Source organism: Amia ocellicauda, chromosome 19, assembly GCF_036373705.1.
Source record: "Amia ocellicauda isolate fAmiCal2 chromosome 19, fAmiCal2.hap1, whole genome shotgun sequence".
NCBI classification, from domain to species: Eukaryota; Metazoa; Chordata; class Actinopteri; order Amiiformes; family Amiidae; genus Amia; species Amia ocellicauda.
This window is the reverse complement of record NC_089868.1, coordinates 7,879,122-7,905,678: the sequence shown is the minus strand read 5'-3', so window position 1 is coordinate 7,905,678 and position 26,557 is coordinate 7,879,122. Positions and strand designations below refer to the sequence as shown.

The following is a 26,557-nucleotide window of genomic DNA, read 5'->3' as shown; positions in this document are numbered from 1 at the left end:
CCGACCCGGATGGAGATCAAATCAGCAATGGCGATAGAGGGGAAGGCGTCGAGTTTCTGCACCTCAACAGAAAATACCATCTAGACCTCATCATTATTGTTACCGAGTGATTACTGGAGTATGAGGGAGCCCAGACTTTGATGAGCACGACCACAGCTGCAGCATGTCGATGGAGGACCCGTTTTTCGTGGTGAAGGGGTGAGGATGCAGGCTGCTGTGCTGAGCTGGAACAATGGTGGATTGTTATCAAACCTAGAGCAGCCGAGGGCTCGTTAACCGCGTCGCCAGAGCCCATGTCTAGACGGCTGAATCGTCTCGGTGTCGCCTTAAAGTTGTATTTTCATACAATACATACAACATTAAAACCACGTATACATCGTTTAAATGTTCGGTTATGTTGTCCAGTGTCGCAAATAGAAGTAACGGGTTGAACTACTGCTGATGCCCACCTATACATGTTAACATGGGTACTACCATAAGCGAGTAGATGCCAAGCTTGGTTTAACTAAGTTTTCTTGTCAGTCTTGCTTAGGACAAATCTGAATAGACAAAACAATTTAAGAAAATGTTTCAATCCAGATCGCCTGATTGAAAGTGTCGAATTAAACGTCTTTCAGTGTCATACAAGTAATTGACATTTTAATTTGGATAACACCTAGTTTCAATTAAATTACTCAATCACTCTGCTCTGTTAGCTCTCGAAATAAATAGCACCCATTTAATTGGACGATACTCATGGTTTTCAATATAGTGTTTAAAAAAAACAAAAAAAAAACAATGGGGGGTAAGGTGGCTGGCAAAAATTTTAGTTGCTTATACACATACTTAAACCAGCATGCATATATAGAAAGGAATTAACACTGTGGCTAAACTTAACTTTCTTCTGCTTGTTTATGTAATACAATGTTTTCAGTGAATAAGTCTCGTTTAATTGTTAAACATAGTGTTAACTGCATTAGAAGTATTAGCTAAACAAAAGGGAGATGTGTGTGTTGAAAATACACACATACAAGGATGACAAAGGGGGGGAAGCCTATAATCCATTTGACTAATGCAAAATAAACACTGATAAAATATTTTGAAATCACAGTTTACCACAGATGTTTATTTTTTTAATTTTTACTTCACAACCTGTGATGAACAATACCCTCAATCTAACACTGTATCAGATACAAACTTTCCCTACACTATACTACTAGTGCATTGTAATAATATATGGGCTTTATGAAAATGCCCATCAAAGCTGTGTAAACATTTTACAGTACCACACACACACAACACACACACATACACAGTTAACCACATGTCTGATAGATCAACTTGGCTTTGGTTTGTCTGTTGTTTTTTTGTATTGTTTTTCCCAGGGAGATTAGCACAGTGAAAGTAATCTGTTCAAAAAAGCAAACAAATGTATAGATGCCCTCTTTTGTCTTTTTCCCTTCTGCTGTTTTTTCCCCCTTCAAAGACAACATTGCACCATCTGCTGTAGTTTTATGTTTATCGGATTACATCTTTACCCCAGCCCATCAATGTAGAAGGACGTATTTTATGATCTGCGTAGTCAAGTGTTGATTTGGTCCGTAATTGTTTAGTTTGATTTAAGTTATTTAATTGACATTTAGAGAATTCTGATTGAAACCTATCTTATTTATGTATACATCGCTATGTATTTGTACTATATGAGACTTCTATCAACCTTAAGTAAAACACTCTGATTCAGGTAGCAAATGGTGTATTTTGTGTGTTGCAGGATAATTGCAGCCCTGGGCCAATGGGCAAATGTCATACAAAGAAATTAATAAACGATGAGAACCTGGTTAATTTCATGCAGTGTTGTCCTAGTTTTATTAATCAGAAATGTTTATGGTTTTATTAGTAGATGGGATTTTTTCTTTTTACTTTAAACTCTGAAAGGGGTACCAATTTGGGATTTTAATCAGTTCATAGATCAGGCCAGAATCAATGGCTCCACTTTGATTCCCTCCCTTCCTCCCCATTTACTTCCAGTTCTTAATCATTCAATTGTAGTGATTCAATAGGTTGAGTTCTATACATACACCATTGCCTGTATTGAATGGAAACCTTATATGTAGCTCTGGTGTAAGTGGGACAGGAGATGTAATTTGCAGATACAGTGAATGGTTATTTAATTGCAGGGTGTTCCTCATTGGCTTCTTTCTTGCCTTGGTGGATGGAATGATTTTGATTTAGAATGATTAAGTATTACTGCATACAAAAAAAAAAAAAAGTTATCGCTGCAGATTGCAAATGCATCCTATGGGAATTACATGGGAAATCACCAAGACTGAAATCCATCCAAGGCCTCACAATCTGTAGGCCCTGATCGCTATTTATAGAGAACCCGTCATCCACCTCTGCTGCAGGTGCGTTGAGATTCTGTTAACTGCTATTTTCAAGCAACGTCGTTCAAGGCATACCATTTTTAGAGCCCAGAGCCCTGTTCCTTGTCTGCCTTTTCAGTTCCTCAAAGCAAGTTTAAGTCCAGCTGAGTAAATTACCATAGGAAACTTAAATTATCGTATTAATTTAATCAGGCTAATTTTCCTGAATTAGTTAAACCAGGTACGAGGAACAGGGCCCAGGTGATTAATATAGTTAGGAATGTGTTTATTTACATACACTTGCCTCAGTTTTTGCACCTGAACTTAAAACTGTTCTTTAGAAAAATATATGGTGTTATATTAAATGACTTTAGCATAGTTGCATGCATATGTTAGCAGAATGCTAATTTCGATATGGAGTTTAGCTTGTTTAGCAAGGTGCTACCTTTCGGCAGGCTAGGTGCAGAATCAGCTAGGGTGGGTAATCACTGATAAACACCTGAGGTTAATTGGTACATAACTGAGGCAAATCAGTCCAGAGCTCAATCATGAAAACCACTTATTCCTTAACTGTGTAGAATGAAAGCAATTATTAAACAGCAGTTCCTGTAATGTGTACTTTACTATTGCTTTTTTAGGTCTGTCCTGTTATTCCCTATCCTTTTACTTGTGAATTGCTTGAATTCATGGTGTTGTTTCCAGAGGTTATTTAATGAAGGGTTTTGTTCTTACAGTCGAGGAAAAAAAAAAAAAAACTTATGAAAAGCCCTCCTTCAGTCTTTAAAGATTCAGCAATATCTGGGATATAAATTATGCCCGGGAATCGCAACATACAAATCTGTACCCTATCATGGTTAAATGTATTGTTAGAAGGCATTTGATACTATTGATAGCCTATATCAAAACGCAACAGGGTACAGTTTTGTAATTTGCGAATCAAAGTTTTGATTTTGTACAGCCCTTAGTCAATATAGACTAAACCATCTTTAAGGCACACATCCATTGTAAAAGTTTGACTTCACCTGTGTAACCTTCAAGGTTGTATCTGGGGAATAAAGAATAGATGTTCTTTCTCTTATTTGCCAGACATTTCCCAAGAAAAGAGCAAATGTTTGAGTGAAACACTGATTAATATCAGGAGGGAGTTGCCCATCAACCCCATTGTAAGATCTTAATCTTTGTTCCTTTATCCCATCAAACTAAACATATAATACATTTTTGCCTTTCAACAGTCCTTCATAACGGACATGGTAGGGTGTTCCCTGTTGTATATTTACAATGAAATTAATTCAACAACATCAGGATGTAGACCGTTTTTGAACGAGTGAAAATGTATACGATTTCCCAAATGGGCTACCTAACTTCGCATCATACAATACAAATTTGCTTCCCTTGTTCAGTTTTATGCCACCAGTTTTGAGAAATCTGTACGGAGCCATTTTAATGCTTCCAATACTCCTGACAATAGCAGCAGCATTGTTTGCGGAGGAGAGGCATGCCAGCCTTTTGCGGGGTTGGTTTGTGTCTGAACTTTCAGACTTGGACACTTTAAAATTTTCTATGCCGTCACAAATATAGAAGGGGAAATAACATTCCAATTTAAAACACTACACATTACAGTGACTTAAATGAAGATATTAGAGTGGTGTCCAGCTGTTGTCTAAACACACGTTGTCAAAAGGAGGCAAGACAATGTTCACTTTGAATGCTCATGGACAGCTCATTCCACCAGTGTATCAGTCATGTCCCTGATGAACACAGAAATTGAAAAATACATGTTATAGCAAACCCCACATCTTACTGATCGTAGATTCCCAAAATGTATAAAAACAACAAGCTTGTGGTGGCTAGGCTGTTTGGGCTCAACGGCACGTATGCATCATTTTGAGGACCACAGCTATAGAATGTTAATCTTATTGGAGTGTTCCAGGCTGGGCTGATGGTCTAAAGGACGCTTGCATTGTTGGTGTGTTTTGGCAGGGAGGTGCAGAAGGCAGTGAACACTGCACAGGGGCTGTACCAGCGATGGAGCGAGCTCCTGCAGGACCCCAGTGGAGCCACCAAGGAGGAGGTGGACTGGACCACCAACGAGCTCCGCAACAGCCTGCGCTCCATTGAGTGGGACCTGGAGGACCTAGATGAAACCATCAATATCCTCTTGCTGTGTGTCCTGTCATCAGGCAGTCGGCGGTGGGGGACTGAGCATAGTAATAGGTGGTGTTGGACAAATGACCGTGGGAATACAGGAGTATAGGGGTAAACGGAACAAGTGCTTGGGCGATGTGAGTTGCAGGGAAGAATATCTGGTTTCAAAGAGATGGGATTATCTGATTACTCCTGTCTTCAGACAGCTCTGGGCTGTGCGCACACCATGACGGACTCTGTCGGTTAAGCTCTTCTGTTAAGGAACGTGTTGGAACGTGTATCGGAGCCCTGTTTGCCAAATAAAAGGAGTAGATAAATGTGTTTTTGAAATATTTTAAGATGGATTCCTTTGTTTCTAACTCAGTGCCTTGATATTCAGGTCCCATGCTGATCAGCTGTAATGAAATTGAAGGGCTGCAATTTGTATTAGCTCCTCTCTGACTGCACAGGGTGATTCCCTGACTGATGTTGAGTGAGAAACGGAGTGGGGGGCTACGTGACAGGCAGGGTGACATGAGGCAGAAGCGATCAGTGAGGAGGATTGTGGTGATGGGGACTGTGCATTGCACACTAAGGGGCATTTCTTAATAGTTTTTATTTTTATTTCCAGCTACTTGTTTCAAGTTCTTTTTACATTGTGTTGTGTTGTTAGGCAAGTACATTTGAACTTGGAAGGTATATATGCAGTGCTGAAGACCTGGGAAAGATGCACTGTTAGTTAACTATCTAAAAACAGTTGCAGCTGTCAAGAGCCAGAGTGTGGCCACACCTGGTGCAGCAGTGAAATCTAAGCATCACATACCTGTGCTGGATTATTTGTAGTCATTGTCCAGTGGTAATCTTTTGTAAGCCTTATTGTAGTAAGGGCCGTTTCAAATGCTGTACAGTTGGGTATTATCATATGGCTAGTCAGGTCCCCCCTGCTCCGGTCTTCAATTCAGAGCTTAAACAAGACTGATAGACATATAACATCTTCCACTGATAAAATGAAATTGCAGCTGAGGTCATTTGCCTTTCCTTTGTACCTTGAAAGAGACCTTTCATGATTGATGATGCACAGAGCATCCCTGTATTCAAACAAAATTTGGACCAACCTTCTCATCCCAATGCTTGTATACAGTGGTAATTTACAGTTGTAATTTATTGGCCGAACATTGACTGAAATTTGTTCAGACAAATATGTAAAAACAAACAAATTTCGATGCAAACCTGGAGGTTCTGTTGAAAATATTTGCAAAATGACTCATTATAACCCCAGAAAAGTCAAGGTGTCTTCCTTAAATCTGGTGTAAGTATAGTGGAGTCCAACCCAAGGAAATTCAACCTGGACACCGTGGAGCTGACAAAGAGGAAAGCCTTTATCACCAGTACACGGCAGATTGTGAAGGTAAGGGTGGCGGTTGTAACTGCTCGTAAGGGCTTTTTGGGGAAGGTGTTTGCTTTGTTTCTGAGATTCAGTATGCGTCCTTTCACTGCATGGATCAAAATATTTCTGCGATCTCTTTAACTGCCATTGCTGCTCTTAAAACCTGGTGACAGGACTTAGTGACAATTTGCTTTATTATTGGTAGTCAGTGTTAAGGGATCTCAACTTTCATATTTACAACCAGACTTAACAATCAGAAGAAAATGTATTCCCATGAAAAGGTGTTAAATCTTGTTAAGAGAATCCAATAGAAGGCATGTTTACTATTGCTGTACAGGATACCATTTGATGCTCTGGCTATTGTCATGCTTTAGCAGTGTAATACTGTCAACTATTGTCTGTTTATTGAAGCTCCTTTCATATCACTTGTAAGTCCTGCACATCAATTCAATATGCTCTGCGGTTCCCTCTGATACACTTAAGTTACACTAAATGTGGCCCATATCATATAAATTTTTGCCATATCTGCCCATAAGTCACCTTGTATGAAGCTGAGGGCTGGAGAAATGATGCAGTGTCTGTGCTGGATCTCCTGCAAAACATTCCCAACCCCCCATCTGAACCACCTCCATGTTCTGCTGTGGGCGCCACATGACATTTTGACATTGTTTTGTCAATTGACTTTTGTTCTTCCTTGGTACATCATAAAAGCCTGCCGTCTGTGCTGTGGGAAAACATCAGCTTTGATGTGCAATGCTGTTCCCCCAAAGAGATTGTGAGTGACTCATAACTGCAGTACCACAGCTGTGCCAAGTGTCTGTGGATTGTTTGAATGTAATGAATGTGTCATCCTTATTATCAGTGTTAGCATTAATGAAACGATGAACAATAATACCAGAACTTGGTTTTGTAATTTAGTATTTATGAATAATCTCTATGTAATTTTCCTTTTCAGGAAATGAAGGACCATATGTCTAGCCCTATGGCACAGGCGATGTCAGAGCGTAAAAACAGACAGGTAGGTGGGCTGTTTTGGTTAGGTTGCCGGGAATGTTTAATTCTGTGTGTTGCGTTTGTTTAATTTGCTTTGTAAAGCTAAATCCAGAAATATCTTCAAAGCAACTGTAGAATCCCCAATTAGGAGAATTATGAATGAACCTCGGGCCAGATTAACTGACATGGGTTTAGCTGAAATCTCATCTTGAATATTTGATCGCTGAGAAGTTCATTCATATTCTCGTGGCTGTTGTGTGTGTCTCTTTTAGTGGCAGAGTGTAGGGAAATGCACACAAAACAGCCTTATGCCCAAGATGTGGTTTTGATTTATGCATTATAACAATACAAATTTGCTACAGAGCTTAACAGATGTTGAAGTGTTTGTCACACTTGTTCACCTGACTCCCAGTTTCAGATATCTTGTGGTCTGACATTGTGGTATAGGTTAAATTACTCAAACAGTGGTCATAGGCAATAAGATGTGTGCTCATCTGCCACTGTGTTGGTCTATCCAACATTGTCACAGCTCTCTCTCTCTCTCTCTCTCTCTCTCGAGTATTGGTCTGTGCTTCTGAAGGGTAATTTGAATTCACGGTCAAGCCCTTTTTGACCATGTCAGCAGCTTCTGTTATAACAGCTGGCGAAGTAGAGGTTGTCATGCATATAGTTTTGGTCAACATTGTTTACATACTGTCCAGTTTTCGAACATCATAGAGAGTACTGAACAAACGACTTTCCTTTTAATGTTTGGTTTTATTCAAGAGAAAGATGCCACAGTTCAGTCAGGGAAGGAACTGGTTTTGCCCACTGTAATCACACTAAGTAACTGATTCCTAGCTTATATCAATTATTTTAAATTACAAATTGTATATCCACATTTCTTTGTGTTTAGAGGATGCTTTTTCTGCTTGTTTATTATAATTTCTGATCACACCTCGAGCACTTGAGCTTTGAAGTGACTCTATAGAGTTGCAGTTACTGTGGCCTACTTTGACACACTGCACTGCAGACCGTGTAATGGGTTCTAACATACTGCTTCATACCCATGATTTTTTTAGCTTTGAAATTGAAATTATTAACAATAAAATGTTTTATATAAATATTTTTTCCCCCCTCAGTATTTACAATGTCTTCCTTAAGTGTTAGTGGCAGTGTCCTGCACAAGTCTCAGAAGACTTTGGCAGGCTCTGTAGGTTTATTAATGAGATTATCTCTTGAGAGTCCTCATTTAGTCTTAATACCATGTATTTAAAATTGGCCTGGAGGAGCCTGGTTACTGTCAGTTAATTAAATCATTCATAAGAAATAGAAAATATTGATAAACTAATGTCTTATCGGGTGCTGTACTGTTATTCTTTACACAGCATGAATAACTGCTTGTTAATCTCATGCAAATACACATAGGAATAGGAACATTGCACTGGTACTATGGACACTTACAGCATGATTTTGAAAAGGGGAAAAATATTAACTTGGGGGTTTTATGTAAGAAGACCTCTTCATTTCTATTTCGTCAAGGTGCAGAAACTGCATATTGATTTTTTTTTTTTTTTTAAACACTCCTTCAGTGTTGTTATGGCTGCGGAGATTTTTATGCTTTAGCTCAGGGGCTTGCCCAGTTTTCTTAATGTCGCTTTCTGGCCCCTAGGCTCTGTTGGGAGGCAACATGACTCAAGCTCCAGGATGGCAGGCTGGGGGGAACAAATACACACGGCTGGACCGCGAGCTACAATCTGCCAACTCCCAGTTCATAGATGACCAGCAGGCTCAACAACAGGTAGGAACACCCAGCAGTTCAAACATCCCACAGTTGCAAAGTCCACAGGAGAAAAACACAGGAAGAATGAATGCTGATAACTACCTTTCCCAGTTCTCTCTTTACAGTGAAGAACTCCGTTAGGACCCCTCCCCTTTAAGTCCTAGAACCTATGGGATAGGGCTGTAATTGTATCTAACAATAATGTGATATTGTAACAATTAAGTCCCCCTAGAAAATGGTGTCTGCTAAGAGATATAATAATAATAACAACTTATCAGATCTGTTATTGTTTTTGTTTTATATTGAGTATGATGTCATTTAGGCCTAAATGTTCGGCCTTTGGTTCAACCTCTTAAATCCACTGTATCCCCTGTGAAGCTATTGATCAGTACAGAACTTTTCTTTCTAAGCTTTTTCTTCGAAGCTCTGTTCTCAATCACTGTACCAACATGAACCCTGCAGATTTTCTCAGGCGATCTCTAGCTGGTGTCATTGTCTGCATACTTTGGATGCTTGCTAACAAAGGAAACATCAGACAGCTCTCCTTCTGTAGTCACAGGAAGGTCAAGGGTCAAGGTCCTTATTGATTGCAGCAGACGTTTCCCATTTATAAGTGCTTATTTGTATTGTGGCATTTCTTTTCATGACATTATTGCCACGTTTCTCTTTATTGTAGTGTAATGAATGATTTAAATTTTGAGTGAGTTATAAACAAAAATGTGCAGACTTGTGTGCATGCCTGTTTTACTATGCTTCTTTATGCTCCTGCTTACTTATACATTGTTAGATCTCCTGTTGTTCACTGTGATTTCTCACCCCCTCCCTTAGCTGTTACCTCAGTGCATCACATCTTCACTTCTCACCTCTTTGAACTAGGATATTTGCTTTGTATTTTTTAAGTGTACTTCTGCACTTTTGTAATTCTGAAATTGTGCGTTTCTATGTAAGCAAACACATTTTGTGTTGAATTGTACTGGTGCACTTTAGTAATGCTTGTGGTGTCTGCCAATAAATAAATAAATAAATAATACAGTGGCTCCTGTTGCAGGTTGTAGCCTTGTGAGAGAATGTTCCAGGACTTGTGTGTGTGTGTACATGTGTGAGTTGTGGTGCTGATGTAGGTTATTGTGATCTCAGCTCATCGCAGAGCAGCAGGATGATCAGCTGGAGCTGGTATCGGGCAGCATCGGCGTACTGAAGAACATGTCGCAGCGCATTGGCCAGGAGCTGGAGGAGCAGGCTGTGTAAGTAATGCACAACCCCACAAGTGCTGGAAAAGGCTGTGCCCGGGCCGGGGGGGCGGTGCAGCTGTTGTCTTGCTGGTGGGCATCTCTGAGGTGTAAGCAACTTGTGAGACCATAGAATTATTCCACAGAATGGTTGTTCTATATTAGGATGCATAACTGGCTCGGAAGGGGCCCAGAATAACTCTCGTCCCCCTTTTTGAATTCCTCAAACACCACACTGTGTGGTAGGCAGTTCCTTAAGCTAACGTGAGCGGTCGCTTTAATTTACATACTTTTAGTTCCATTCACCCCACTGCTTCATATTCCATTCCTAGCTTGGACTGTGTCTGCTACCCAGTGCTAGAATGTGTGGTCAAGGGAGAGGAATGGTGCATCTGTCTCCTAAGAATATTGTTCTTAAGTGTTTGTCAGGCATGGAGCTGATTTCATAAGTAGCCATTCAATTACAGCTCTGTCTCAGTCTCATGTGTTGATGTAGCTTTTTAAAGTTCAAAACCACTTTATGGTGGACCTGGCTGTATTTCACCTGTGGAAAGTTTTTACAACTGAAAAATGATTCTCTCTAAATTAACGGTAAACACGGCAGCTGTGATTAGATGATGTATACAGTACATAGTTAGCAGGCCTTTAATGTGTGGTTATGTATGTGTCAGTTTTGAATTTATTGGACTTGCCAATGAGATTTTACGAGCTGGCAGGTGAAGTAAAGTTCTCAAAGACGATGGCTTTTTTTTATTTCAGTGGACAGGGATATGGCTTTTCTCCACTTAAAATCACTGGTAGAAGTCTATTTTCATAGGGGGAAGAAAAGGGACCTAGCCAGATGTTGTTAATACATAGAACCACAGATTTACCCAAAACAGATGAGACCCTGTGAGAAATGTCTCTTGTGCCTGGTAGAGCTGGACATTTTTCCTTAATGTATCAATGGATTAGTTTAATGTAATCCTTAACTCACTTTGTACATAAGGAAAGGCCTGTCTGTTGTGATCTCGTGGTTAATTCTGTTATGCTATCCAAACAAGATAGATTTTTTTTTTTTTTTTTTTTTTTTTTTTAAAAGAAAACCGTAACTGGATGAAAAATGTAATGAATGACAACATGGGAATAAAATTAGATTGGAAGAGTGTTGGGAAGCCAGATGACATACTTACTACTGTATGTGGCCAGGTGTACTCTTAATAAACAATGCTTCACACCAGCAGGCAGCCAACAGTGTTTGTAGTATGCAAATAATGTGAAAAGCACAGAAAACTATTTATATCGTGGTTTAGAAAAAAACTGAACACTGTTCCCAGCAGACTCTGAAGAGTTTCAGGAAGGGGGAAAAGAGTAAAAGCAGAAAAATTAAGATGTGCTCCACAGGAAATGCTGAAGAACAGTGGTGATTTGTATTCATGATGACTTGGACTAATTATTCCGTGTCTGTGTATGGGCTCAGGTGTTCTTAATAAAAATAAGCACAGAGTCCTCTGTGACGGGCTGTGGCATTTTAGGGTCATCTTTAATCTGGGAGCCACTGTCATAGATAGAGCTGAAAATAGTTTTGCAGTTTCGCTTGCTAGCTCCTCATAGCAAGAACTCCAGCTGGATGCAACGAGTTCACCCACTGGCCTCAAAGGTCATATGATGTATCATAAGCTGAAAACTTTGAGTGTAACTTGATACCGGTGTGTGAGTGCACATGCATGTTTATATAAACTGCTAATACAGGAAATAGAGATTCCGGAAATCACAGTTTTCCAGGGGGGGTTCCAAGGTACTTCAGTGCTCAGTTAATGCACTTGGGGCCTTACTTCATCTCCTTCCCATCTCCTGCAGGATGCTTGACGACTTCACTCACGATATGGACAACACCCAATCCCGGCTGGACAACGTCATGAAGAAGCTGGCCAAAGTCTCCCACATGACCAGTGGTAAGTCCTGTCTGCATACAACCCCCTCAGCATAGCAGGAAAGAACAATAGGAGCTTTAAACACGTGAGCTGCTCTTGAAATGAGCCCAATCAGTTTACTCTTAGTGTCCTGTACCCTATCCTGTTCTGTCCCCTTATTGCAGTGCAGGTCATTCTGTAGGCTACTATTAATAGATTAATTTGCTGTCCTTCTTTGGAGGTTTGATTGTGTCTTGGGACGTTTTTGTAATTATATTTTGTATTCTGCAATCAATCCATGTTTGTTTTTTGGGCTACATTACAGAAGGTTCACATTCTCTGTCAAGTTTTTAACCTTTACTTATACACTGTAAGAAGAACAAGGCACTAATAATTTACCTGCCGTGAAGTTTGTTCATTTTTATCATGGTGAATGAAGGCATATTGACAGTGGAGGTGGGCATGTTACTTTGCAGCAGCTCCCTTGGCCAACAGTGGAAACCATCCCCGGTTCCTTTAAGGTGATTTCCACTCAAATATCTAATCACCTCTTATTATGCTGGTCTGCTGTAAGGCCAGGCGATTGATTTTTCTACTAATTTTTCTAAGTCAGAAGAGATGAAAATAGATTTTCGTTATTAGCACTCACACTCGATTGTGGTGAAGTCAGAACAGTGAATTAGAAACTAGGTAGAAAATGGGGGGGGGGGGGGGGGGAAACCCAAGCAGGAAATTCCACTATTATGAAAATGAAACAGGCCCCTGCTTATGAGAACAAAGAGGAGTGTTTCTGTGTTACCTCCTTTAAGGTGGAAGTGAACAGTAGCAGCTATAGTTAACCACTTCCTGTTGACAGGTAGGTGTTGATATGGTTTCCTGAGGTGAACTGGAGCTTTCAGAGGGGAAGGAAAGGTGGGCCTTTCTCATGGTGGCACCTCCTAATAAGGCATTGTTTTCAAACCCCGGGACTTAACCTAGGGGCCGACAGGAAGTGTTTGGTGCCGAGACAGGAAGCATGATAAAATGTTTCCCTTCCAGGAAATCCTGCCACCTTTTTGGTACTTGTCACTGTTCTGACACAGTTTTTTTTTTTTTTTTTTTTTTCTTCTCACACTTGGGTTTTTCACTGTCTCATACAAACAAAACACACAAACCATAGAAACTGATTGATCAGTTCGGTGCTGTCCCCGTCTCCTTTCTTCCAGCCTGCATTTCAAATGTTTTATGTTATGTAAGTTTCAGTTCAGATTTTTGAATTCTCAGGAAATGTACAATTGTACAATGTGGGCTGTGGGCTAGACGCACAATGATCGGTGCTATAGAGTGACTGTCTCGCTTTTCCTTCCGTGTTGTGCAGATCGACGCCAGTGGTGTGCCATCGGGATCCTCCTGGCCATCCTGTTTGTAGTGCTGATTCTCTTCTTCGTCCTGTGATCAGTTGAAGCTCCCTCAGACTGTGCTGATTGAGGACCCGGTCTCCCTGAGCGTTGGACTTGTACAGTGAAGAGACGGCAGAACCTTTTTCACTCCTGCTATGTTTTTCTTTTGTAATGTTAAGAGAAACATGTTTACGGCTTTTGAGTGTTTTCTCAGTCGTCTCAATTTTTTGGTAACCACCAAAGTATAACACTGAGATTTCTCCCCGCCCCCCTCCCTCTTTTTTTCATTTTATTTTGGTTCTTTCTATTTTCTTATTTTTATGTGATGTTCTAATCTTAACAGAAGTGCAAGCCTAGCCTCAAACTACACGTAGCACTGTGTAGTTTGGTTTGTAGATACCCTTGAATAAATTCACACTAGCCCAAGTAGAGATTTTGTGACACACCTGAACAACTCGATTCCCCCAGTGAATTTGTCTTTGCATTGAGCGTTTCATTTGGAAGGGCCCGCATCCCTTTGCAAAGACAGTGGAAGCCCCTTCTGGTGAATTGTGAGAGCGTTTTCACAATGTTGTTACCTTCCCTTCCTGAAATTCCCAGTTTTTTGGGAAGTCAAAAAGTGGTCCCTTGCTGTCTGATATGACTGTGGTCTTGGTGTTTAAAAGATTAGGCAAAGCTCTTCACTCCAATCATGACTCTTTAACCCATGTACAACTTCTGTATTCCCCTCAAAACATAGAATTCAGGGTTGAAAACCACTAAGCCCCTTGAGGCTTAGGTCGATTGGTTTAGTTCCTCCTTTTTGCAGACTGAGTAGACGTCAAGGGCCAGTATCTGCAAACCTTTAGTGCTCCCCTGTCTCTCGGCACCTTCTCTCTCGCTGTGTTGCTGTTGGAATAATCAGTTCCTGGCAGGGTGATCACTAAATCCCTGGCTGAGACTGTAATGGGTAACCCCCGGTTCACTGCTGTCCTCCACAGCAGATCTGGGACAATGACGCTTGCATTGTATTCAAATGAGCTGACTGTTTTTAAAACCTGACTTAAAAGGGTTTTGTGATGCATTATTTTAAGGTGCTTTAATGCATTGCTGTTTTCCAGCTAAAATGGGTTTGCTTTGGTTTGCAAGTTTTACTTATTATGGTACATCTTAGCAGAAACAAAAGGACTCCCTAGATTTGTCAGTTTTGGCCAAGTGTTTTTGAGCACCAGTTATAATGCAGGGACCCAGTTAAGTTAAGATGATCACAGCTGTTGGTTGTTATTTCGTGGAGACTTTTAATCTTCAGGGTGTGAGGAACGATTGCTTTGAATGTAGATCCAGTTGAAATAAGGAAATGGTCATTAGAGATTAATTAAAATATGATGACCGTCATCAGTACTGCCAACAATGAGCCACTTATTAAGAGCATCTACTCTCTAATTTGAATTACAGTAATTTGCACTGCATTCCAGATCTGTCTCTCTGTTGGGGGAATTTTTTTGTTTTGTTTTAATTGCTATTGTGTGTCTTTTAAATACTGTATTCCAGCCTGTGTGTACTTCTAAATACATTAACAGATGCTGTGTTAAAGAAAACAAACACTGGAACTCTTACCATTTCAGAAAGTATTTTTAAGTAGCTTTTTACAGTTACAGCACTAACACTAAACTGAGCAACTACATTAATTTTTCCGATCGTTACCACTCTCCAGCCATGTGAAATGGTGCTTTCTGGGTTGTTCAGTACCATTTAGTATTGGAATTTATCTCCCACTGACATTGTTATTAGGAAATAACACTGCTGTAATTTGCCATTTATCCACAGTGTTAACAGCTTAAAAAAAAATGTCTGTGATTGCTATAGCCGCACGCATGACGCTGAGCATTTTATTTGTTGCTTGAGTCTGTGTCCCACTTAATAACCAAGTTCTTTTCGGTTTTATTTCGTTTTTGTTAGTTTTGTTTTTATTTTTTTTAATTTAATTTTTTATTAAAGTCAATGTTCTATTTTAAAATCAATCCTTCTTTTTCATGCCCATCCCTTTGCACCTGGAGTGCCCAAACGTGATGTCCAGTAAGGGTGTCTTCCATAGTGAACAGTTACTGAACTAACGTCTCATGCAAGACAGCCAATTAGGAACTAACAGCCCACCTGGCAATTATGTCCCATAAACTGAAACCATGGCCTGTTGTTCATTTTGTAGCACATTTGCTTGTTTAATGCTTTTTAAGCTATCGGAGTGAGAGCATCTCTTTAATATCACTTGGCCCAAATTCTTCTGACCAATGAGCTTGCTGGATTTCGCTGATCATTATATATAGGGGCTCAGTATATTGTGGACTAGCAAACAGTGACAGGAGAAAGGGAGTGTGTCTGGATATAATATTATAATGAGGGAATTATCAGTATTCAGCATTTAGTGTCTCATTCTCTTGTAAAGTTACCTGTTTTTCAGAGCAGACAGTGAGTTTGGATGTTGCAGCTATTTTGGAAAGTCGACTTGGTTATAAAAATGACTAAACTAGCCAGCTTCCTGTTTAAAAAATGAAAAAACTCCTTTTCTTGTGTGAGGAAGCAATTTTGGATTTTCCATTGGTAATGTATGCATAGGTAGTTGACCAGGCCTGGCTTTAGATTTGGCCCCTTCACTGCAATCGAAGGAGAAACAGTGGGATCCTACATGTTATTTTTGGGCTTCGTTCCTGACCGGCTGACATTTTCAGAGCTTGTGAATAGATATCCTCAGCACAAGAACAGGAATCATGGACAAATCGTGTCTTTTGCACGCCCAGATTGTAACCACTTGATCCAGACAGCTTAATTGGATTTTTGTTGTTCTTAAAGTTAATGATCAGTTTTCTCCTTTGCTGGACAAATCTAATTTAAATCTCACAAACTCCAGGTGGAGCTAGGGTAGATGAGCAGTGACCCAGATGAGTTCCCAAGAGCTGACTTGTTTCCAATCTTGGTAATCCCCAACCCCCCCCACCTACAGTCCAACCCCAATTTCCATTCCTCTGCACCACAGAAAACATAATATGCGGTTTTGTTTCGGTCAAATGTAGAACCAATACAGGCCTTATAAATCTATAGCAGTAAATGAAAATATAACGTTACTGTGCTAATGTTAGTTATGTAATATTAAACGCATAATATTAGCACATCGTACATAACAAATACCTTGACTTTTGTTTACTCTGGTGGTAGTTACTGCTGTGTGTAAAAGTTGACTCAAGGTTTCCTGGGGCTGGACTGGAGGGTGTCATTTAGCAACCCCATACCCTAGTTGAAATGAAGCAGGATGTTGTGAAGGAACCATTACATGACCTTTCTCATGCAAGTCTTTTCCCCGTGTTTTAAGAGGAGCCTCTAAACTAGAATCCCTGTACATTCAATAAGAATGTAATCGAAGAGCAGCACCCATCCAGCCTTACAGCATTTGAGCTCTTGTTTTTGAAGTGTGAAATCCAAAAAATAAAGGATCAAGAACCACTCCAACTAAATGTTAATGTATAAAATATGGTCCTATTGTTTCTATAACCTTCTTTAGACATCTATAATTTTCTTGTGTAAGAATCAACATGCCCATTATGCAATGTAAAAAAAAAAAAAATGAAATAAAAATGTGAAGCACATTATTGTACAATCAAACACTTGTCCCATTCAGGGTTGTGAATAGAAGAAAAAAGTGATCTTGGAAGGAGGCTGTTTGCTGTGCCTATTTATAAACTGATGTCTGTGCTGAACTACTGTATGCTACTCTTGTTTGGGGTATGCAGCTCCTGATGCTACTGGAGTATGTCAATATCATTCTTTGCTCTGCCTGACCCCCACCGTTGTCATACTGTGAGGTTCATCATTGACTGGTTCACTGACTGCCAGGCCTGAGTTGACCTAAATAAAAGCAGTTGCTGCGAATCATACTAATTCATTTCAAAAACGCTGCAGACCTGAAATGTGTGGTGTCATTCTTTAGGGCAGTGCTTATAAAGATGGATGGATGGATGGATGGATGGCTGGCTGGCTGGCTGGCTGCCTGGGTGTGTGGTGGGGGGGTTTCCAAAAGCACATGACTTTTCTATCGCTGAAGGGAGTGAGTTTCGTAGGGTTTAGGTTGACCTTTAGACTTCATGAATGGCGGCTCTTGAGACATGCATATTAGAGCTGTTCCGGCCGTCTCCAGTTTTTTTTTCTTTCTCATTGATGGTAGAATGCAGACTTCATAAAGACAGAAGAAGGTGAGAAAAGGTTACTCTTAATGGTCTGTGTGCTGGAAGCTTATTGATCTGAATTCCATCTAGACATTACTTCAATGAAACCCTTATGTACGATCTTAATGCAATCATGACTTACAGTAAACTTGAAAATAAGCGAACCACTAAAGCAGTATTTCATTGCGATGCAACAACCATGAGCACCATGAATACAGCCTTGAAGAGTTTTTATTTGTTTGATCAACTGACAACCCAGATATCTTATTTCTTAGTAGACATTCTAGCAATGGTTACAATATATCACAATATTATTGTTTATAAAAAAAATACACATAAATTACCCATTTATATAGTCTTCACTGGAGCAATCTAGGTAAAGTACCTTGCTCAAGCGTACAATAGCAGGGGCCCCCCCACCTGGGATTTAACCCACAACTTTCTACTCAGGCAGCCAGAAGCCTAAGTACTACTGCTGTTATATTTGCATTCACAAAGTAAAAGTCCTGCCGCCTCTAATTTTGACCAATGTTATTCACATATCTGTTATTTTATTAACATTGTGTATTATATTCTACTTATTTTACTAATAGTTTATTGAAAGCATGCATTCTGTCAAGTACATGTGCTATTAAAGATAGCAGGAAAATGGTCTGGGATCTGGGGGGCTGCTAGTAATTATGATAATTTTCTGTGGAGTTCCCAATAGAAGTATTACAGCCCTGTTTAAACTCTGTTCAGTTAACTGGTATTTTAACAACTACTTGCTGAGTTTTTCAGTAATCTAAATATGAATATATAATAAGATGATTCTGTATAGCATCTTTAATGTAAAAGAAAAAATACAAAACCGGAAAAGAAAATGATTGTGAAGATAAAGTAGAACAAAGCAGGCCTGTGAGGTGAGGTCTGTGGTGCCAGTCTAGGGAGCTTTGTTTCGCGGACAGAACAAACTGGGGGCTGGTCAGGCTAAACCGCCGGTCTCATCGAAGCACAGTAGCCGGGGGACATCTGCTCATTCTGTGAATATTGATTTAAAAACCGTCTCATCCTTAACAGTCTGGCCTACATGGACCCCGTGAGTGGGTGATCGCAGTCAGGACAGGTGAATTTATATGTATATTATGTATGTGTGTGTGATGATCTGGTGCATTGGTCTTTGTAGTCTGTGGTTTGAGCCGGAGCATAAAGAAAACACAAAATAAGGACATTCGCTGCCGGTTATCCTTTTGAACATCAAAATGTAGCGGGCGCAACCGTAAGACGCACCAAACGTGGCCCCGGGGAGAAGGTGCCGAAAATCTAGAGTGGCGCTTGTCGAGAGGCGCCCTGATGTAGTGGCGGCACCGTTATCAGACGGGAATAATCGATTCAGCCAGCATTGTGGCGCAGAGCTCAATTAGAGGCGCTGAGCTGTCTGACAGGGGACTGAGCAGCGCCACAGGGGAGGGGTGGGTGTTTTGAGCGGCAGCAACCTTTTGTCAACGTCTCTCTCGTCTCCTGCCGACCGCATCGGGGGAAGTGCGGGTGAGGGTCTGGCGTGAGAGCTGGAATCAATAGGATTTCAAAGCCCAGGGTTCAGGAGGGCAGGGCAGGGACCAGATACACTGCTGTGACTCTGTCTGCCCACAGTAATAGGGGCCCACCTATTTGCTGTTTAGGACTTGTTTCGGACTTTCGCACAACTAGCCATCCTTTAACGGTCGCCCCTACAGCAGGCTCTTTCATTTGTTTGCATGACAAGTGAAAATGGTAACTATACTGTCTTCAATCCATTCCCCACTCCCAGCCTTCCTGTTGACCAAGGGGCTTAACCTAAACAGTTACAGTAAAAATGCAGCTCTATAAATAGGCATCTAGGTAGGTTTGTTTTGATGATAGAGTGAGATGAACACAACTAAAGCAAGTTTTTTTTTATGAATTCCTATTTCTCTGGACAGAAAATACTGTATCCACAATGTGTGATACTTCACGCCACAACTTAAAAGTCAGAAATAACTTTGCTCTTTGGTACCTGTTTGTTAAAGTGCCATTGGAATTGTGTGATTTGTTTGTTAATCGCTTGCAGATTTTGGTGTATTGCATTATTTTAGATCTCGCCATTGTACGTGAATTAGGATGTGTTTTATATTTTTTATATTTTCCTGTCGTTGCATTTTGTAGTTGCCACCACTTGAGCCCCAGTATTCTAACGAACGGGTATTAACTCATTTAGATGCATTATCTTTTAAGAGGGGAAAGATCTTCCTGTTTCAGTCTAATGTTTCGTTGTGGCCTGTGTGGAATGTACAGCACAGACGGCCACGTGTCTGCATTCCACCGGAGTTGATTTATTGTTGTCCTCCAGGCCCAGCCCTCTGCCAGCTCCCGTTTCTCAATTCAGTGACAGCAGCCCAACTCGGGACGACAGCTCGGCTCTGATAGTCTTGGTGCCTGACCTCATGTGTAGCCTTCTGAGAGTATTTGTTGGCTGTCTTGGCTATGAACTGGTTTGTGTGTTCTGGCCAGTGAGGATCTCAAGGAACATCACCATTGTGGAGTGTTAGCACTCAAATCTCATTAAAGCCTGGGCTCTCTGGACCTCCAAAGAGCTGCTCTCTGGTCAGGATTGCACATAAGAACATAAGAAAGTTTACAAATGAGAGGAGGCCATTCACCCCATCGTGCTCGTTTGGTGTCCATTAATAACTAAGTTGTCCAAGGATCCTATCAAGTCTATTCTTAAATGTTCCCAAATTATCAGTTTCAACCACATCACTGAGGAGTTTGTTCAGATTGTGACGCCTCTCTGTGTGAAGAAGTGTCTCCTGTTTTCTGTCTTGAATGCCTTGAAGCCCAATTTAAATTTGTGTCTGCGGGTCCGTGTGTCCCTGCTGATCTGGAAAAGCTCCTCTGATTTGATGTGGTCGATGCCTTTCATGATTTTGAAGACTAGGATCAAGTCCCCACATAGTCTCATCTGTTCCAGGGTGAAAAGGTTCAGTTCCCTCAGTCTCTCAGTAGGACATTCCCTTCAGACATGGAATAAGTCTGGTTGATCTCCTCTGAACTGCCTCTAGAGCAGCGATATCTTTCTTGAAGTGTGGAGCCCAGAACTGTACACAGTTTTTCAGATGAGGTCTAACTAGTGCATTGTACAGTCTTAACATTACTGCCCTTGTTCTCAATTCTACACTTTTGACAATATACCCTATACACAATGCAGCACTGATTGGTGTTACAGGATTCATGAGATCCATTTGTGATTAGCCCCAAAGCAAAATACAAAACAAAACATTATATGTGAATATAAGGTGACACAAACAGCCCTACATAAACATTTGCTTACATTTCCCATCTATCAGTCAGTTCAGTAGACATTTATTTGGGTGGACTTTTTTTCTTTCTTTTTAAGACAGGCTGCTTTTGGGACGTGTGTATGTACATTTCTGTCTTCCCTCACTGCCTCGTTCAGTCATATCAAACCTTCCTCGTAATTCAATATTTGCAGAGACTCCACAACCCGATCAGTCCCAATCAAGTCACTAGTCTCTCCCTGTTTGGACGTTTTTTTTCCCCCTCCCAAGGCAAATCTGACGGCCCTTTTCGAGTAGAATTAGGAAAAAGTGCGTGGGTGATGCTTAATTGGCCTCCAGACGCAGCCCACTTTCACATTGCATTGTTTTCAGGTTGGGAGGAATCTGACAGAATTGGGATTGCAATTTGGAAGCAGAAGACGGGAGAAGTGGTGCTATGAAGGGGTCTGTTGTTGCCAAAGTGTACGATTAGTCAGCGAGGCCCCATACATGCACCAGAATGTTATTTTCTGCAGTTCTGAATGTCTTTACTTCGCATCTCAAAACTTAAAAGTGTAAATGTCACGCCAGTGTGTTCAGCATGTTAAGAAACACAGGGCCCCTCTTTTGAGATGTCGGGTGAGAATTAGTTTGGGGCGTTCTTTTACAAAAAGTGAAGCAGCTATGTGAGTGGGACAAAAGTGCAGCTCAGAACCCAAAAAGGTTAGTAACATTAGACCCTAACAAATACTTAATTTGTCCTCTTTTGTCTTTCATCATTGCTCATTGCTCACAAGAAGCCTACACTAGGTGTACAAAAGCCAGAACAGTGACATATAAAACTGTGAGCTGCATGACGCATGACTGATGTGAACTGACATGCGGTGAACCCAGGTAGCTCTGACGGAAGTGAACATAGTGTGGTCCAGTGCTGCTCTGTGCAGTCCTGATGCCAGTCCAGTCAGTCAGAGAAATGAAATTGGAGTTTGCTTCCTAATCTCTGTGACTGTGATGAGTTAACACCCCAGGAAACAGAGATTTGGGGGGGAGTCAGGGACAGAGGGGGTTGCACAAAGGCTAGTCCTGGCTAATTATTTTGCAAGAGAGATGGTGGGGGTGGGGGAAGAGAGAGGGAGCGGATTGCGTGGCAGCAGGTGTGGCCTGCAGGTTCCCAGCCTGGCCTTTTATCCGGGGAGAGAAAGAAAGCAGGGGAAGGAAAAAAAAATAAAAGCAGACCGAAAGACAGCTGAGCACACGCTCTCATGGGGACCTAGGCACAAGCTGGCCTAGACAGCTGGGCTAATTAGCATAGCAATGCAGGGCCTGGGAAACAAGAGAGGGAGGCAGACTGCCTGGGGCCTTAACCCTTCATGCACACGTAGGCACAGACACAAAGGCACGGAGGCACGAGCAACTTGCACAGGTAACATCCTGGCACAAGCAAACCCCTTTACACAGTCAGCTTTGTTGTGGATGCACTGGCTTTTAGGCAGAGAGAAGCGCCCTCGCTTCGATGGAGGCCCAGCCACACACATTCTCTCACAAAGTCAAACACAGCCTCACAGTGAAAGGCAGTTGGACAAATGCTGTGCTGGGGGGAGATTGACAAACAGCAGAACGCACACGGGAGTGTCAAAGGCTGGGGTAAAAGCATAAGCACTAATGCCCACAGGTCGGCTCTACATATAACACACAGTCACATACAGACAGAAGCAGAGCTGTGGATCCAGTGTTTCAGTCAAGGATATATCCTTTGCAGATGGAGGCGATAAGCTGTTATAGTGACACCAATACAAGGAGGTAGGTTGACGCAGACTTGACCACACTACAGGAAAAAAAAACGATGAATTAATTGTTCTCTGCTCGGTTGTCACAAAGAGCCATGATGAAGAGACATGACACACTTTGTGGGAGGAATATGGAAAGCTGGTGTGTAGTCAAAGTTTGCCACAACAAAATGCAGCTACCTGAAAAATAATGTGTGTGACAAGGGCATTTAGGGCTGAGCACTCCTCAGAATAAGTATCAGTGCTACTAAGCTGGAGTTGGAATTGGTCTTATGAAAGTAGGGCACTAATAAGGTGAAAAAATCAGCTCTTGATTTAGTTACAGAATTGTGTACCACTGTCAGATTGCTGCTCATGAATTTCATTCTTCATGCAGGAAAACACAATTTTACACACCTGCTAGGTTGAAATACCCTTGTGTGTTTGAAGCTGGAGTGTGTGTGTGTGTGTGTGTGTGTGTGTGTGTGTGTGTGTGTGTTGGTGGGGGGGGTCTTTAATGGTCAATTGGTTCCTCTTCATTCTTAAGCCATCTGCCAGTGGGTGTGTAGAAACCATCTTCACTGCAGTAATCATCTGTCTTATCCCCTTATAACACTTGCTCCTGTGCTTGCCTTGTGTTGCAGGCAACCCATGTGAAATGTGCATAATGGATAGAAGGTATGGGCCAAAAATTCGTAATGGAACATAATTCTCTAAAGTAAAATACTGGTATAAAGAATGATATGGTTCAGTTTGAAATGCTGGACACACACACACTGTGGCAAGAGCAGAAAATCAGCTGCTAACTTTGCTGAAGAAGACACCTGTATTTTTCTTTTCTGTGCAGTGCTAGCAGGTATCGATGCTGTTTACGGCTCTATATTTATATTTAGTGGTCAATTGTTGACTGAAACACCTGCTTAGCACTTTTTGCACTATTCTACTCCACAACATTGTAGCCTACAATGGAACAATAAAATCTGCGGATTTCAAAAGACTTCAGTGTTGGGACACTCTTCTTGCTCTGTGTGCTTATCTGTTAGATGGCTTGTTATATATATTTTCAATCTGTCACTGCAGTAATAAATGCCATCATCCATCAAGAGAAGAAGCCTTGCCTTGCCAGCTTCAGTTTTTCTGCAAGTCCCTTTTTGCAGACCGATGATGAGGCACATGTGTTTTCTAATGCGATTCTCACCTCGAGATGTCGGACTAGGAGGCAGGCTTGGTATTGATCAACGCCCCCTGTTCCCTCTCCCCGCTCCCCTCTTCCCAGTGGTCTCCACAAGCTATGTGAAACACCTGAGACCCCCACACATCTGTCACCACCTCTCACACCCCAGGTCTCTACAGGCTCTTCCCCCCCTTCCCCCCCTTCCCCCCTGTGTTAATCCGTAGATAAAGAAGCAGCCACCTTCTTATCCAGCTAGCTCTGTGACTCAAAAATGGTGTTGGCTGTAACAAGGCAGGGTACATATGCAAACCCAGGAGATGTGCATTAATATACATACAGATATAGTTATGTCATCAGGTGTGTGTGTTAGTATGTGTGTAGACAAGTTTGCATGTATGGGAAAAAATAAATAAGAACATAAGAACATAAGAAAGTTTACAAACGAGAGGAGGCCATTCGACCCATCATGCTCGTTTGATGTCCATTAATATCTAAGTGATCCAAGGATCCTATCCAGTCTATTTTTAAATGTTCCCTAACTTTCAGCTTCTACCACATTGCTGGGGAGTTTGTTCCAGATTGTGACTACTCTCTGTGTAAAGAAGTGTCTCCTGTTTTCCGTTTTGAATGCCTTGAAGCTCAATTTCCATTTGTTTTCCCCGGGGGGGATATAAAATATACAAAAAGAAAGGAACTAAAAACAAACCCTTAATTTACCTTGTTACACGTTACATGTTCAGCTAGTCCAGTGTACAGTATTTTTATTTTTATTTGTTTGTATAGCTTTGGTAAGCTCTGTTCTAGGCAGTGCTATCAAATTGCCTAGCTCTACAATTGTGTAGCATTTGCCGATTATGCATTTCCCCCACTAAGGGCACCCAGTAATAATCACCCTGTTTCCAGACAGCTAAGATCACAGCCACAGTCTGCCTTCCCCTCCACTGCTGATTGCACGTACACTGCTAATGAGCTTCCAGTCCAGGAGTGGGCATGCAGACCCCTGAGGGGATACACAGCACAGACGGGTCAAGCTTACCTCTAATGATCCCCCTTTACTGGCCATCCATTGTGCGTCTTTGGGAATCACGGTTCAAAGCTGTGCTTTTTCCTTGGCCAGTTCACAGGCTGAGATGGGCATAACAATTGGGAGTTGAGTAGAATAGCATTTATTTATTTATTACTCTCTCAATGTATTGAGTGGAAAATCTACACAAAATGACTATATGAAAGGGAAAATGTGGACATTGTCATTTGTGAGACCCCACCCCACTAAGAATCCAGACCCAGTTAAAATCCGTAACCATGTTTTCTGCCATGATCAGAAAACCAATTCACTCATTCAGTCCTGTTAAAACCTTTTATACCACTTGCACTCTGTTTTTGGTTGCTAGTATATATGTCTACAGTATGCACATATACATATACACACATATACACTCACCTAAAGGATTATTAGGAACACCATACTAATACTGTGTTTGACCCCCTTTCACATTCAGAACTGCCTTAATTCTACGTGGCATTGATTCAACAAGGTGCTGAAAGCATTCTTTAGAAATGTTGGCCCATATTGACAGGATAGCATCTTGCAGTTGATGGAGATTCGTGGGATGCACATCCAGGGCACGAAGCTCCCGTTCCACCACATCCCAAAGATGCTCTATTGGGTTGAGATCTGGTGACTGTGGGGGCCAGTTTAGTACAGTGAACTCATTGTCATGTTCAAGAAACCAATTTGAAATGATTCGACCTTTGTGACATGGTGCATTATCCTGCTGGAAGTAGCCATCAGAGGATGGGTACATGGTGGTCATAAAGGGATGGACATGGTCAGAAACAATGCTCAGGTAGGCCGTGGCATTTAAACGATGCCCAATTGGCACTAAGGGGCCTAAAGTGTGCCAAGAAAACATCCCCCACACCATTACACCACCACCACCAGCCTGCACAGTGGTAACAAGGCATGATGGATCCATGTTCTCATTCTGTTTACGCCAAATTCTGACTCTACCATCTGAATGTTTCAACAGAAATCTAGACTCATCAGACCAGTCAACATTTTTCCAGTCTTCAACTGTCCAATTTTGGTGAGCTTGTGCAAATTGTAACCTCTTTTTCCTATTTGTAGTGGAGATGAGTGGTACCCGGTGGGGTCTTCTGCTGTTGTAGCCCATCCGCCTCAAGGTTGTACGTGTTGTGGCTTCACAAATGCTTTGCTGCATACCTCGGTTGTAACGAGTGGTTATTTCAGTCAAAGTTGCTCTTCTATCAGCTTGAATCAGTCGGCCCATTCTCCTCTGACCTCTAGCATCAACAAGGCATTTTCGCCCACAGGACTGCCGCATACTGGATGTTTTTCCCTTTTCACACCATTCTTTGTAAACCCTAGAAATGGTTGTGCGTGAAAATCCCAGTAACTGAGCAGATTGTGAAATACTCAGACCAGCCCGTCTGGCACCAACAACCATGCCACGCTCAAAATTGCTTAAATCACCTTTCTTTCCCATTCAGACATTCAGTTTGGAGTTCAGGAGATTGTCTTGACCAGGACCACACCCCTAAATGCATTGAAGCAACTGCCATGTGATTGGTTGGTTAGATAATTGCATTAATGAGAAATTGAACAGGTGTTCCTAATAATCCTTTAGGTGAGTGTATATACACCGATCAGCCATAACATTATGACCACTGGCAGGTGAAGTGAATAACACTGATAATCTCGTTATCATGGCACCTGTCAGTGGGTGGGATATATTAGGCAGCAAGTGAACATTTTGTCCTCAAAGTTGATGTGTTAGAAGCAGGAAAAATGGGCAAGCGTAAGGATCTGAGCGACTTTGACAAGGGACAAATTGTGATGGCTAGATGACTGGGTCAGAGCATCTCCAAAACTGCAGCTCTTGTGGGGTGTTCCCGGTCTGCAGTGGTCAGTACCTATCAAAAGTGGTCCAAGGAAAGAAAAGTGGTGAACTGGCGACGGGGTCATGGGCAGCCAAGGTTCATTGATGCACGTGGGGAGCGAAGGCTGGCCCGTGTGGTCC

General features: G+C 41.5%; 1 protein-coding gene across 2 annotated transcripts; it reads left to right on the top strand.

Annotated features, from left to right (window-relative positions):
- The first annotated feature begins 16 nt into the window (after window positions 1-16).
- Window positions 17-17,039, top strand: stx6 (syntaxin 6). 2 transcript variants are annotated; one of them, XM_066692608.1, is made up of 9 exons: window positions 17-198; window positions 4,323-4,492; window positions 5,780-5,874; window positions 6,809-6,871; window positions 8,498-8,626; window positions 9,746-9,852; window positions 11,677-11,771; window positions 12,206-12,250; window positions 13,087-17,039. In XM_066692608.1, the coding sequence occupies exons 1-8, from the start codon at window positions 164-166 to the stop codon at window positions 12,247-12,249; spliced, it is 738 nt and encodes a 245-aa protein (XP_066548705.1). In that variant the 5' UTR covers window positions 17-163; the 3' UTR covers window position 12,250; window positions 13,087-17,039. The 2 variants fall into 2 exon arrangements, with proteins under 2 accessions (XP_066548705.1, XP_066548704.1); XM_066692607.1 differs by lacking the exon at window positions 12,206-12,250.
- Window positions 17,040-26,557: the final 9,518 nt, after the last annotated feature.